A 14,855-nucleotide genomic window follows, 5' to 3' on the forward strand; every position below is an offset into this window, starting at 1 on the left:
ACCTAATCATTTGGAACCTATTGCAGAAGAGCATTTATGCTTAAGCATGAATTGAATTTCCAAATGGATACAGAGCGCATACCTTTCATTCCCAGTGAAAAAAAGCTCTTCAGGAAATAGGTCATGAAAGCCATTAACTATTGCATGTTCTTCTCATTCAAGATTAATGTTGACCTGTATCTTCTTACATTCCCAAAATAGCCCTCAGCAGTATTTGCCTGAGCAAACACTCTGAAACCAAATAACAGCAAAAATGATCATAAGAAATCTACCAAGAAGTAATTATATCATCCTTGACATTATCTTAAGGGATTAAGGTATAATTATTGACATCTCATTTACATAATCTCACTGCAATTCATATGACTTCCTATGTTAGTTAAGTTTTGACACCTAATCAGGAGGTGTCAAAATTAATAATTTACCCCAAAAGTACAAAACTATGATATATTCTACAGAAAAGACAAGGAATAATTCTTATGTGCCCACTTTGATGTGCTCATGACAGTTGGCAATTCTATGAAACATCTGATACCAGAAATAGCAACAGAGAAAAAACTTGAGTGGCTGCTCGGATGGTGAGTTCATGACAGAAACAAGAAATTCTGTTCCTTGCTGGAAATTTTCAGAGTGTCTTCTGTAGACCCAAAGCAATATTCCAGAACTGTGGATTGATATGAAATGAAAGATACAAAGAAAAGCTCTGTTCTGAAAAACAAAACCCAGGATGAATAAGTCATGGAGATCCTTTACCTCCCTTGATAGCCTAACTCCCCAGGTGCTGAAAGATGGCAACAGAAGAGTGACATCTATTGTTCAGGAAAGTTTAGGGGTGGGGTCAACCTGTTCCACTGAGCAGATAGTGCATTTGGTTCATAAGCAAATGTTGACCTCTCTCCCCAAAGGAGCAACCAGAGAACCTGAAAAGAGGCAATGGCCGCAAATATCCATCTCATGAAAGTTATCCAGGAAATGCGGGCAGAGATCCACAAGCTGGAGAAAGAGAATCAAGCCCTCCAGATGAAGCTGACGTTGAGCAGTCAGAGAACCCCAGGCTCAGGAGGAGAATCAGGAGATGAAAAGGAAGACACAGACCTCGGGAACCTTGAAGAAGTGCCCAGACGATCTCCAGCAGCCCTTCATGGTGGTGTTGCCACTGATTCAGCCCCAGGTGTGAGAGAACACGAAGGTACTGACTGCCTATAGTTATTTGGGGCTCTGCCCACCTTTGCCATTATCTGTTAAACAGTTGGCTTAGTGTGCCTCTCACATAAGTGCATAGTTTGGTATTAACAGTGGTGTGGTTTTTTTCCTGGTATTGGGTTGGCCAAAAGGTTCTCGTTACAGAAAGATGCTATGGAAAAATCCAAATGACCTATTTGGCCAAGATAGAGAAGTTTTGAATCCCTAGGCAAAAATTTCTTTAACATCTTCAATTCTCATATTTTAACAACATTAAAACTATCTCCAGTTATTCCTGAGAAGTTCAAGATGATGGATACGTGGAAATCGGTCATATGAAAAAGAATGCTTTTTCCCCTTTCTTGACTTCAAGCATTTAAATGCTAGGTAATAGAACACCAAATGGGTATGTGTCAAATGGAGTGCTCGTTTATTAATCCAGAACAGTAGTGCACAACAGTTAAGTGTACGGATATCAGAGTCAGACAAATATGGTTGCCAATGATTTGACACTCATTAGCCACCGCTTGATTTAGAGCTAGTTATAAGGAATCTTTAAGCCTCATTTTGTTCATTCAGAAGTGCTATAGTACCTATCTCAGGTGGTGATGGCTGGTTGTAATAATAAACTAAGAGCTTAGTACAGCATCTAACAAACATATAACCAAGGCAGATACTGTTTCTTATCCATGTTTTAGAAGATCTTTACTGTCCTTTATGAATGTATGTTGCACATAATTCAACTTACTATATGCAGGTTGGAGACTTCAAGACTAAAAGTCAATGTCTGATACATTCTTTAAAAAATCTAATCTCTCACCTTTTATGGGAAAGAATTTTGACTGTGAAGACTATACATGAAATTAGAAATCAGGAGAGTGAAAAATATTGAGTTGGCCAAAAAAGTTCATTTTGATTTTTCCTTGATTAGAGAAATAGCCAAATGAGATTTTGGGCAACTCAATAAGTTCTACATTCAAGTTTTCGAACTTGCCTACATATAACATTTTCAAATAAAATTGATACATACTTGAATACTCAAAGTGCTTAATATCCTCTGTCAAAGGCTTCAGGCAAGGCTATTTAGAGGTACTGAGCAGCTTAGCAATGGAACATGTCTTATCTCCAGCTGGTTTTTTTTGTTTGTTTTTTTCTGTTAAAGCGGTCTCTCTCTAGTGTGGGGCCCTATACTTCAAAGCTGGAGATAGATTCCAATCGGGGTCTTTTTCCTTGTTGTCAAGTACAGCTATGGATCTGAGTTATTCTGTCTGTTGGTTATTTAATAAAACTTAGAAGTTAGACCTTATCTTAGTGGGGAAAAAAAAAGATACAGACGTGTAATATATCCTTCCTCCAGGTTTCCTCCATCTCTGAATTCCTGACATTTGGAATGAATAACTCTGTGTTATAGGAGTCTGTCTTGTCCATTGTAAGATGTTTAGTAAAGTATCTGCTTCTTCCCCTTTGGTCATGATCATCAAAAATGTCTTCAGACATTCCAATTATCACCTGGAGGATATTTCCCCTAGTTGAAAACCACTGCCTTACTCCAGACATAAAAAACTCTTTCAAAACTATTTTCCATGATGTTTCAGTTCAGTTCAGTTCAGTCACTCAGTCATGTCCAACTCTTTGTGACCCCATGGACTGCAGCAAGCCAGGCTTCCCTGTCCACCACCAACTCCCAGAGCTTTCTCAAACTCATTTCCATTAAGTCGGTGATGCCATCCAACCATCTCATCCTCTGTCATCCTCTTCTCCTGCCTTCAACCTTTCCCAGTAGTAGTCTTGATAACATTTGATAGGTCAGGAAAATATTATTTGACTTCAGTACAAAGTTTTTATTAGCAGTTTTAGTAAGATATTGCCAATAGGCAAATTCATACTTGCAACTTATTCATAAGAATGTGATGCTAGTGAAGAACTTAAGCGATCATCCCCTTATTTTACCATTTAGGATATAAGACCCAAAGAGATTAAGCAACTTGTCCTATCCTCTTTTGAAAACAAAATAATATAAACCTATACTCTGAGAAGGGATAATGTGAAATTAGAGGCGTGTCTCACTTTAAGAAAGGGAACCATCAAGCTGGGTCTGGGAGCAAATCACTTGGGACTAAATCCTCCTGGACATATCGGTGACAGTGTGCAAGCATTTGGCAGGTATGAAACCCAATCCACCTCATGGAGATGTTGCTCTCACCCCTCCTGCCCTTCGAATTCTCACCTTGGGTCTATTAGGGAAGAGATTGTTGCTCAGTCGCTCAGTCATGTCCGACTCTTTGCAACCCAGAGGACTGCAGCACACCAGGCTTCCCTGTCCTTCACTGTCTCCCAGAGTTTGTTCAAACTCATGTCCATTGAGTCGATGATGCCATCCAACCATCTCATCCTCTGTTGCCCCTTCTCCTCTTGCCCTGAATCTTTCCCAGCATCAAGGTCTTTTCCAACAGGTCGGCTCTTCACATCAGGTGGCATAACTATTGGAGCTTCAGCTTCAAAATCAGCCCTTCCAATGAATATTCAGGGTTGCCTTCCTTTAGGATTGATTAGTTTGATCTTCTGCTATACAAGGGACTCTCAAGAGTCTTCTCCAGTCTCACAGTTTGAAGGGAAGAGATAATATACTGCAAAGAAGATGCAAGAAACAACTCTTTACCCAGAAATTCCAGCATTGCTGCTGCTGCTACTAAGTCACTTCAGTCGTGTCCAACCCTGTGTGACCCCATAGATGGCAGCCCACCAGGCTTCCTTGTCCCTGGGATTCTCCAGGCAAGAATAGTGGAGTGGGTTCCCATTTCCTTCTCCAATGCATGAAAGTAAAAAGTGAAAGTGAAGTCATTCAGTTGTGTCTGACTGTGAGCAACCCCATGGACTACAGCCTACCAGGCACCTCCGTCCATGGGATTTTCCAGGCAAGAGTCCTGGAGTGGGGTGCCATTGCCTTCTCTGCCAGCATTGCTAGACCTCTGATTCTCTTCAATCTGCTCCTACCCTTATCTGACAAATAAACTTCATTTGACAATAATCTTTGAAATGGTGCTGATGATCCCATGATGTCATGCGGAACATTCTTTCCCTTCTATTGATAAGACACTAAAGAATACAGATTATTTGTGACCCAGGGACATAAACAAAGAACTTATTTTCTGGTCAGTCATGTTGGAGTATAGGTCTCATATAAGAGCAAACTTAACTTTGCAATTGTTGGTATAATTTCCTCTGTTGTATTTTCCTATCATTTGGTATAAACAGATTATTTTATAATTCTCTTAAATAGAAACTTTTATGTTTGTCAATAGTCATAAATCTTTTTTAGATCATTATAAAAGTTATGTATCATGGCCAAAGGAAATGTTCAAAGATAATTTATGAATAGTATTTGCAGTTAACTACTTCAGTTGGATTTGAACTTAAACTCCCCCACAGACTCTTGCCTAAAATCTGATCTTCTGCTCTTCCATATTATAAAAAGCAAGGGCAGCCTCTACTTCCTGTAATAGCTATATAATTTGCTGTTTGTGTTCTACAGACACGGGTCACAAAATTTAAAAAAGAGAAAATTGTGCTTCTAGGACTCTGAAAACCTAAACACGATGCTGAACTTTCTTACACTTTCCTGCTAGTTAATGGCAAAGCTGTGATGAGAAGAATAGAGTCAACAAACATTCATTAAGTACACCAGAAAATGAATCCAGTCCATGAGGTCAGTGTCATTAGCCCCAGTGGTAATAACTAGATGTCTAAGTAAAGGCTGAATGATGGGCCCCAGGTCAGTTAGCAGAGTGTTAGATGTGAGATGCAGACAAACCAAGATGCCCTAAAATAAAGCTCTTTTACTCAAGATGCTTTCATTCTAAGGACTGGAGATATGATTTGCCTCAAGGAAATAGTTTATTAGGAGACCTTTATGGATAGAAATTGAGTTGGAAACCCTCAGAAACTAAAGACATAAAGCTCTTGAGAGAAAGAGAAAAAATTCCTGTTTCCCACACAGGCATTACTTCTTTTTTTTTTTTTTTGGCTGCAACTCAAGGCATGTGGGATCTTAGTTCCCTGATCAGGGATCAAACTCACACCTCCTGCATTGAAAGTGTGGCATCTTAGCCACTGGATCACCTGGGAAGTCCCAAGACATTTTTACTTCTTCCCACTTCTTTGCCTTGCTTTCATCTCTCATTCAACAGAGAGAGATGACTGCCCAACTAAAGCAAACACACACATTTCAGGCCAGTTGGCATCAACCAGTTCAATTATTTGTGATCATTCAGGTGATGAGGGGCTATGGATGGGCACGTTCTTCTAGAATGAGGCTCAAGAAGCCATCCGGAACCGCGTCTCTACAAGCTCATGTTCTTCCCATTCTAAAGTAGTATTCTATTATTTCATTGTGTGCAAGTTTCTGTTCATAGTCTGTATTCTCAGGAAGGTCTTCCCTTACTACACTATTTAAATAGCCTCCAGACCTTGCCCTCATCTATCTCTAGCACCTTGCTCTCATCAGTCTTATTCATCCTCCTAAAATCTATTGCTAGCTGAATTTTATCATATATCTGTCTATCATCTGTCAGCCACACAAAAAGGTAAGCTTTATGCAAGCAAATATTTTGTGTTTTCACTTGCACACATCCATCTGTTTAAAAAGTGCTTGGCTCAGGGTTGGAACTCAATTATTTGCAAAATAAATCAATGAATGAATATCTTTTATGCAAAAAATTCATCTAAAAACAACAGTTTTGTTTAGTTAGTTTCAATAAAGTACTAGTAATACAGTCTTCCATTTGGGGATGTTATTAAAAAATAGAATTTTTAAACTTGAATTTTGTGTCTCCCTTACAGGCAATGTCATGATTGTTAGACGCTATTCCATTTCCTCACCAATTCTTTCATTAACTGCAAGTGACCCTTGGAAGACTAGGAGAAAACATCCAAACTGTGGACTTCTAGAAGTTCAAGGGAGAGTCAAATCACTGGTTTCTTCAATTAAGAAGCAAGACAATGAAGAAAAGATGTTTACCTCGGATTCTTTTACTACCAGTGGTTGCAGCAAAGGAGTCTTTCCTGAGCATGGTTTTGGTTGCAGGTAATGTACAATTAATTCCCCTGGAGGAGGGCATGATAACCCACTCCGGCATTCTTGCCTAGAGAATCCCCATGGACAGAGGAGCCTGGCGGGCTCCAGTCCCTGGGGAGTCGGACATGACTGACTTACTAAGCACAGCGCAGCCCAAGGTACAATCCGCCCCGAGACAGTTTATAGTTGCATAGTGTGATGGCTACTGAGACATTCCCCTGGATAAGCAAGGTCATATACAGTGGAGGAACTATAAACAAGGAGGCTATTTAGCCATAATAATTTCTTTCACATTTATGAGTTTTGAGAACCAAAAGAAACAAATTTATCTGAGATCAAATGGTACTCTCTAATAGATGCCTGTAAGAAGTGGAAAGTAATCAGTCTTCACTTACTCATCAAGCATGAATGATGGTACTCTGGGCTGGGTGCTGACGATCCAAGATTCAGCAAAAGCAAAACATTATGTTCAAAACTTTCATTTAGGGAAAAAGACACACAAGCAAACTGATCACTACAATAAAGTGTGTCTCAGGAAGAAGACACATTTACACTGGGAGCCAAATGCAAAATTTCTCTCTGAGGGAGAACTGTGCTTGTAGAGGAAGGCGACTTCATGGGCTTTTGTGGGTACAAGAAAGGACCCTTTAGGCATTAGCCAAACAGGCTAAGAGACAAAGACAAAACTGGCCTGTTCTGCAAAATACATGAGTTGGTATTTAAGGAGTTAGAAGCAGCCTACAAATGGGAGGGAGGGAGAAAACATTTTAGAAGTAGGCTGGGAATCTTTTAGAGGAGAGTTGGCCAGTGGTCCCTGGTGTGGGTAAAGCCAAGAGCTCTTTTGGAACAAGACTGTCACCATCAAGCACTAGTGTGTCAGAGTATCACCTCCCCTCCTCCACCCTCTGTACTTCTACCTCCCAATTCCCAGTTAGGCTCTGACTCTTTATCAAGAGTCTATACACACTATAGATAATCAACAAGGACCTACTGTTTAGCACAGGGAACTCTACTCAATATTCTGTAATAACCTAGATGGGAATTGACTCAGAAAAAGAAAAAAAAATGATACGGTTACTTAAAAAAGAAAGAGTCTATACACATTTTTCTCTTTTGAGGAGAAGGAGAAAAATCAAGAAAAAGGGACCTGGTTTCATGATTAACTTATCATGAGGAAGAGAAAATGGAACAAATATGGTTGTTTAGAGAATAAGTGAGTCATCTAATTCAGCAGTGGCAGGAAATCAAATCAAAGTGGTAGTCATAATTAATAAGCCATCAGGAATTCTCATAAATATGGAAAAGAGCACTGGTCTTCCCACGGGATGTAGGATACAAAGGTTGAGCCAGTTTTATTTCACTTTTATGAAGCAGGATGAACATCATGTTTCACTTATAGAAATTTCTATTACAGGAGGAGAGAGGAACCCGGTCAGGAAGGACAGGCAAAGACAAATGTACAGCATACCCCACTAGAGCAAAAAAGAGAAGAAGATAGAAGAAATCATGACTATGGAGAAAACTAGAAGCAGGGAAGTCAGTGAGGATGGAGAGGTTGGCAGTATCCATTGCAGAAGGCATTCCATGGAATGCTGGGAGTACGTGCTTTATCCAGTAATTATTGGAAAACTGATAAAAAATGTCTTCACGAAAATTTTCAAAATACACAAATATTCAGAAACTAATATTACAAATACCAACATATCCATCTGCAAGAGTTTTGTCATAGTTTATCAGATATTTTTATATATAAGAAAAAACGTGTAACTAAGAAAGAAAAGGGACATCTCTTCCCCTGTCCTCCTAAGGGGCAAGCATTACCAGGAATTTTGTTTCTATCCTTTAGGTCTATTTTTTATGCTTTCATTATACACATTCATTCATTCAACAAATACATCTTAAATGTGTACTATGTGCTGGGCAGGATTCTAGGCACTGAGGATACAGCAGGAAACAAAATTGTCAGAAATCTCTGCCAATGTGGAGTTTTTCCTCTGTAATATGATGATCAATCAACATGAAAATACATGAAGCATATAGTTAGACAGGGAAACAAGTAACCCAATCAAAGGAAAAATGAAGGGCTTGAGAAGCAAGCATTGTTGAAATGTTAATTGAAATGAATTGTTGTAGCCAGAAAATATGACAGCATTTGAATAAAGACGGGAGAGAGAGTTCTGGGGATATGAGTGGGGCTTTGGAGTGGATGGGTGAGGGGACTTGCCAGACACTGAGAACAGTGACTGCCAGAGGGCTGGGTGGGCTCAGAAACGACCGGTGTTTAAGGAAGGGCAAGGAGGCTGGCTTTGAATGCAGTGGAGGGAGCAAGCAAGACAGAGAGCAATGAAAAAGAGAGCCAAGGATGGCCATTCACTCTTTTCAGTGTTCTAGATCTATTGCAAGTGAACTGGGATGTATAACATACTCTTTTCATTAGTAAATGTTTTAATATATAACATATATATGGAACTCTGTTTTGAAAGGACTATAGGAAAATAATACAGAAAACAAGAGGACCAGTTTAAAGCTAAAAAGTAATTTAGGCAAGAAATGATTATTTATTGGCCAACAGCAATAACTGAATGTGGTTTCTAATCTTGTTTTGAAGATGGAGCCAACAAGATTTGTTAACAGAGCAGATGTAGGATATGGAAACAATAAGTGTACACCCAACCATTGTGTTCCAATGGCCATGTGTTTTCAAAGAGGGAGAAGGGAAGAAAGGCAGAGACGTACCCTTTGTCTGAGTAAAATTGTGTGTATGTAATAGACAGTCATATGAAAGCACTAAATGTTCCTTGTTTTCAAAATTGCAAATTAAAAAATATAAATACAATATACAAAGTAAAAAGTATAAAAAGGAATATCTTCCATAATCCCACTACCTGAAAAACCACCATTGAGATTTTTATTTTTTTATTTGTTCTATTTATTTATTTGGCTGTACCAGATCTTAGTTGTAGCATGCTGGATGTAGCTCCCCGACCAGGGATCAAACCCAGAACCCCTGCATTGGGGGCTCAGAGTCTTAGCCACTGGACCACCAGGGAAGTCCCCATCACTGAGATTTTAATGGCTATCTCTCCATGCTAGTATCTAGGTAGTTTGTAATTGTACACTGTCTGTGTTATAATGGTTTAGTTTTTGCACTTAAATCAGTACAGGTCCACAGACCTACAACACTACACTGAGAAATAAAGTAATATTAATTTTTCCATTTCAGTTTATATTACTTTCTATGATAGTTTGGGAACCTAGCCAATGTTTATAATGCATTACTTTTCTGAAGCAAAATGTTTTCCAACTTCCAAGCTGCCAGTGAATAAACTATTAGAACACAATCCATTTCTAATTTGGAACCTACTTTAATTTGAAAGATTGAGCCAATTGTAGAATTGTGTTAAAGCAAGAAAGTCAGTAACGGCTGAAAATCAACAGCTGGGTTGGCATAAAACCCAGTAGATACAGAGAATGGTTTCGTAGGAATTAAGCATTTTCTTTGGTAGTCTTTTTTTATTTTGTCTTTTACTTTCTCAGGGATTAACTAGTAAAGTAACAACTCATTACATTTTTCCTCTAATTTGGGGAGTAAATTCATTTCCTTTCTAATAGCTTTCAAACAATCTTACAAAGATTTATCAAGAACCAACCATATGTTTGAACTAGCTTTCAAATCAATGAGATATCGTACCTAATTTGCTCATGAACTTTTCAACTGTTATACCAAGAAAGTATTTTACAGAAGAAAGCCAGTATCAATATTTCTAAGAACCCATGCTCTCCAGAAACTAGAGATTGTATTTTAATTTTTTCCCTCACTTTGACATAAAAATCCTATCTTTTCCTCCTGCGTTCAAGAAAAAAATAATAACCTTAGGCTGTTGGAAAGATTAGGGAAGAGGGTCCATATACACAACTGAACTTAGAAAGGCTATTTTACTAATAGGACAAAACAGACACATTAAAATAAATACATTGTCTTCTTTTTCTAAGCAAAGTCATTAAGAAGACAGCCTCTGGAATCAGATGACTAAAATTCCAACTCCATCATTTGCAAAGAGCATGGTCTTGGAAAAGTTATTAGTCTGTCCTGTGCCATAGTTTATTTTTTTGTAAAAAGAGAATCATAATAGCCATGACCTCATAGTTTTTGTGAAGAATAAATGGGAGAGTCTAGTGAATGCTTGCTAAGTGGCAGAGCAGTTATTATTTTATTGATCCCAACATATGGAACAATTGGCCTTCCTCCCAAGGGAGGGAGCAGATGTGTGTTCCCCACAATACAGCCGCTAAATGCCATTCTGTGGAATTATGGCCTTATCTAATTAAAGAGAGAGATATCAAAACTAGAGAAAAGACAATCATTCTAAACACTATTCTTTAGACTTATTCCTGGGAGCACTTTATCCTGGTTTATGTCAAAATTGTACATAACACTGTTCAAGGAGAAAGGAGCAGTGGGCACAATGAAAAGATTTAATCCCCCAGATAACACTAGGTCTTATGGTGTGGTGGATAGTCATCAAAATCCAAAATGGTGCGTTGATCTGGATTTAGAAAATAATTGTCCCAAATTTCTGCTTCATTTCAACTGAAGAGCTTTGATATGCAGGACCCTTTGTTGAGAGAGCATATTAATCTTTAACTTTAAACATCAAGCTAAGAATCCTCAGATGTACAGTCCTCCCCTCAAAAGTTTTAAGTTTTAGTTTTACCAGCACTATCCACTGGTTTAATCAAAAGGCCAGTTACAACATATTTTCTTACATTCCAAATTGTTTTCTTGAACAACTAAACAAAAAAATAGTATGGTATATGTAAGTTGAACGTTTAACTCTTTAGGCATTATTTGGTGCTTGGAAAAATAGTACATGTTTTGTAGAAATAGTAAATGTTTTGTGTAAAGCCTCACTCAATTTTTATTTCTCTCTCCTTTATTCTGCTTTCTTTAGGGACAAGACAAAGACAGTCGGTTTCCTGTTACCCATGAACATGTCTTCATATTCCAAGGATTCAAGTTCTTTGAAATACTCACCAAACCAGCTAAGTACTATTCTAGAGTAGGATACTCAAGGTGGTGAAATTTAAGACACAGTTGATTTCCAAAATGTGGGAACACTGAGGCGTGTTTGGAAGTCATAGTGATTTATCCTTAGAGTTAATTGTGGGCTGATATTTCACTGATACAAGCTCATTTACTCTTTTAATATCCTGCATCATTGGCACATGAACACAAACTCAGAGCAAAGAGCTCTGAGAATATGCTCACTAAGGGCTTTCAATAGCTGAGTCCAAGATCTCTCTTAGTAAATGTCTCACTGTACTTGAAAATATGTGGGTTATTGTCAAATACCTTTTGATATTGATTTCTAATATAATTCCACAGTGATAAGAGAACAGACTCTGTATGATTTCAGTAGCTTTGGGCTGTGAAATTTTTGCACCCTGTTTTATGTCCTTGGATCTGTTCCAGGGTCTCCTAGTTTAAAGCCTATGGCAACTTGAATAGAAATAGTTTCCTACTGTTGTGTGAAAATTGTATAAATCTTAATTATGTTGAATTGGTTCACAATGCCTTTTGGGTCTACTATATCCTTCTACTTCTCTGCATGTTCATTCTATTAATTTTTGAGAGTTTGATATTGAAACTCCAATTTAAAAATCTTAATTTATCTACTTTAAAAAATAATTGTAATATATTGTGGAAATATGTTGGAATATAGTGGAAATTAACTTGTTCTGTATTTTCCAAGTCTCCCGTAAATGTTTTATCATAGTTTCATAATTTAAAAAAAGAAAAACAAAAAGATGTTCACTAAGACACACAAAATACCCAGCGTTGGGTCAATGGAGTTGTCAAAGGACTTGAGCAAGAAATGGAAGTCATTATTTTATGTTGTCACTGAATATTAATGTTGATGTGTGCACAGTGGCTGTGGCAGTCTCTCTATGCAGCCTCTGAGCAATTAAATAAAATTAAATTAAATTGCTTGCTAAGGGTTCAGTATCTGTGTTATGCTATCATGAAATTCTTCTGTTCCCATTATGGGTCACTCTCCAGATGAAACTATAACACATCTAGGAAAAAAATTCTATATCTGACTAATAACATAGAAGTCATAGTGATTTATCCTTAGAGTTAATTGTGGGCTGATATTTCACTGATACAAGCTCATTTACTCTTTTAATATCCTGCATCATTGGCACATGAACACAAACAAAGCAAACTCCCACAGCGTTATGTTGTGGACTCAGAGTAACTGGGAGCTAATGGTAAAGACACTCATCTTGGTTGGAAGGAGAGAGAGAAATGTTAAAATCATCATTGCGTAGGGATTGGAAATCTGAAATCCCTCAGGTCCCAAACCTCTATTCAAGAGTCCCTCCCCCACTGCAGGTTTACGGCAATCATGTTTTAATACCAATATGCCTTTTAAACAAATATGTTAAAATCTCCTATTTTCAAAGCAGAAATAGAGACGCAGACATAGAGAACAAACCTATGGACAGAGGTTTGAAGAGGTGTGAAGAGAGATTGGGACTGACATATACACGCTATTGATATTACGTATAAAATAGGCAACTAATGAGAACCTATTATATAGCACAGGGAACTCTACTCAATGCTCTGTGGTAACAAAGACAGGAGGGAAATCCAAAAGAGAGGAGATATATGTATACATAAAGCAGATTCACTCTGCTATCCAGTATAAACTAACACAACATTGTAAAGCAACTATACTGCAATAATTTTTTTTTTTTTATCTCCAAAGTGTTAGAATGTAGATTTGGGGCTCCCAACAGGAACCAGACAAGAAATTCACATTTTAAACAAGCCTTCCCAGATGATTTCTTCTACAGCTATGATTTCGATCCACTGTTGTAAACAGTAAGAATCACAGAATTCCCCAGATGAGACCCCAAGTTGAAAGGGAAGCACTGAAGCAAGGAAACGGTAGAAATGGTCCAATCTCTTTCCAATAGAGGATTTTAATAATCACAAAACGGACTCCTAAAAGGGAGATGGAGGAATCAATGACTACCCTGAAGTAAAATCAGCATAATGGGTCAAACCCATCTTTTATTTATGATATTAATTTAAGATTAACGATATTCTCAACATTACAACAGATGAACAACAGGGCAAGGTTAGGGAGAGATACAAATGAGATGTAAAAACATTCATCTGGGAATAAAGGTGCGTGCCGCAATTAAGCTATTAACCTATGTGATTATTGGAATTTTTAGTTCATGCACCATTCTATTTTCTGCATATTTACAAAATGGAGAATTTTGTGTTGACATCAAAGAAACATTTTCCAGTATTTTTTTTAAAAAGCAATGACTGACAACCACCCAAGTTACAGTGTCATAACTGGCAAAATTATAATGACAAATTACCCCAATGCCCAGCTCAATTACTAATTTGTGATTGGCACTACACACACAGTCTGTGACCTGAACTGAATGAACAGTTACATGAGACTATCCTTTCCCAGTGAGAAATACCGCACCATCAAATATTATACTTTGAAATTAAGTTACTTAATATTATGATGAAAGAAACAGAGTTCCAACTCTGTTCCCTGACTCTGTAGAGTTTGATAGTAAAGCCTCTGAGCATATTTTTAAATACAATGAACTACAAAGAACACAAACGTATCTAAGTCGTGCTCTGATCTACCAATTATATCTCTTCTTCTGTGATCCAAACTTCTGTAAGTCAGGAGCCCAAATATCCAGCAGGGACAGGCAAGTGACCGAAATGAGTGAGGGCTCTGGAGAACAAGCGTATGCACACCCCAGCCAAAGGGGGCTGCAACCATTCACCCTTGGGAGGCTGTGTGAGAAGTAGACACTGCATTGTCATGTGGTCTATTGTCCAAGGGGTGTTAAAATCTGAATTTTTATGCAAAAATCTCCTGATTCATAAATACTGGCATCATGTTTGATTTTTAAAACATTATAAAAATGAAACACAATATATCCAAAAACCTTATTTAAGATATCAGGTTTTAACCTCTGATTTAAATGCAATTTCTTTTTTTTTTTTTTCCTTAGGCTTTTTATTTATTTCCTTATTGGAGTGTGGTCGCCTTACAATGTTGTCAGTATCTGCTGTATAGCAAAGTTACTCTCTTTCATAAATTGACATCTTGCAAATGTCCATCAACAAATAAACATATTGAAATGAAGGAAATATAAACAATGTATTCAAAATCAAATGTAAGCCCAGATAACTATTCTAGCACCCCAATTCTCTCTGCTCCCATTTCCTTGAGCTATTTTTACTCCCTAAGCTGTGAATCCAGAACAAACTTAACTGGAAAGATACCTGTGTACAGGCACAATATGACACATTATGGAGTTCATTTTATTACTTTTCAAATTCTAGCTTATCCTCTAGAAAACACATCCTAGGAACCTTGAAGAATCCTGGCAGGCACAATCATTGAGCCTAATGTTTTTGCCTCCAAGATAAAAAGCAAAGTACAGTAGTACCTGCTGATTTTGAGAAGTACTACCCATAGAACTTAAAAGAAATTATAAAAACAGTCTGAAAGAGGACTATGTGGTTATTGTAATCAACAAAAATGTT

The 14,855-nt window shown here is 37.7% G+C and overlaps 1 protein-coding gene across 1 annotated transcript; it reads left to right on the forward strand.

Annotated features, from left to right (window-relative positions):
• Positions 1-933: 933 nt before the first annotated feature.
• Positions 934-11,320, forward strand: CCDC195 (coiled-coil domain containing 195). The gene is made up of 3 exons (XM_061147894.1): positions 934-1,189; positions 6,022-6,265; positions 11,209-11,320. The coding sequence occupies exons 1-3, from the start codon at positions 934-936 to the stop codon at positions 11,318-11,320; spliced, it is 612 nt and encodes a 203-aa protein (XP_061003877.1).
• The last annotated feature ends 3,535 nt before the right edge of the window (positions 11,321-14,855 follow it).

The sequence above is a fragment of the Dama dama genome, chromosome 8 (genome assembly GCF_033118175.1).
Source record: "Dama dama isolate Ldn47 chromosome 8, ASM3311817v1, whole genome shotgun sequence".
NCBI lineage: Eukaryota > Metazoa > Chordata > Mammalia > Artiodactyla > Cervidae > Dama > Dama dama.

What these genes read in the sequence shown, in the direction of transcription:
- CCDC195 (XM_061147894.1), top strand. Translation starts at nt 934, where the DNA reads ATGGCCGCAAATATCCATCTCATGAAAGTTATCCAGGAAATGCGGGCA. An exon ending in AGGTGTGAGAGAACACGAAG is followed by an intron (nt 1,190 to 6,021) that starts GTACTGACTGCC and finishes TCTCCCTTACAG; the next exon opens with GCAATGTCATGATTGTTAGA. An exon ending in GAGCATGGTTTTGGTTGCAG is followed by an intron (nt 6,266 to 11,208) that starts GTAATGTACAAT and finishes TGCTTTCTTTAG; the next exon opens with GGACAAGACAAAGACAGTCG.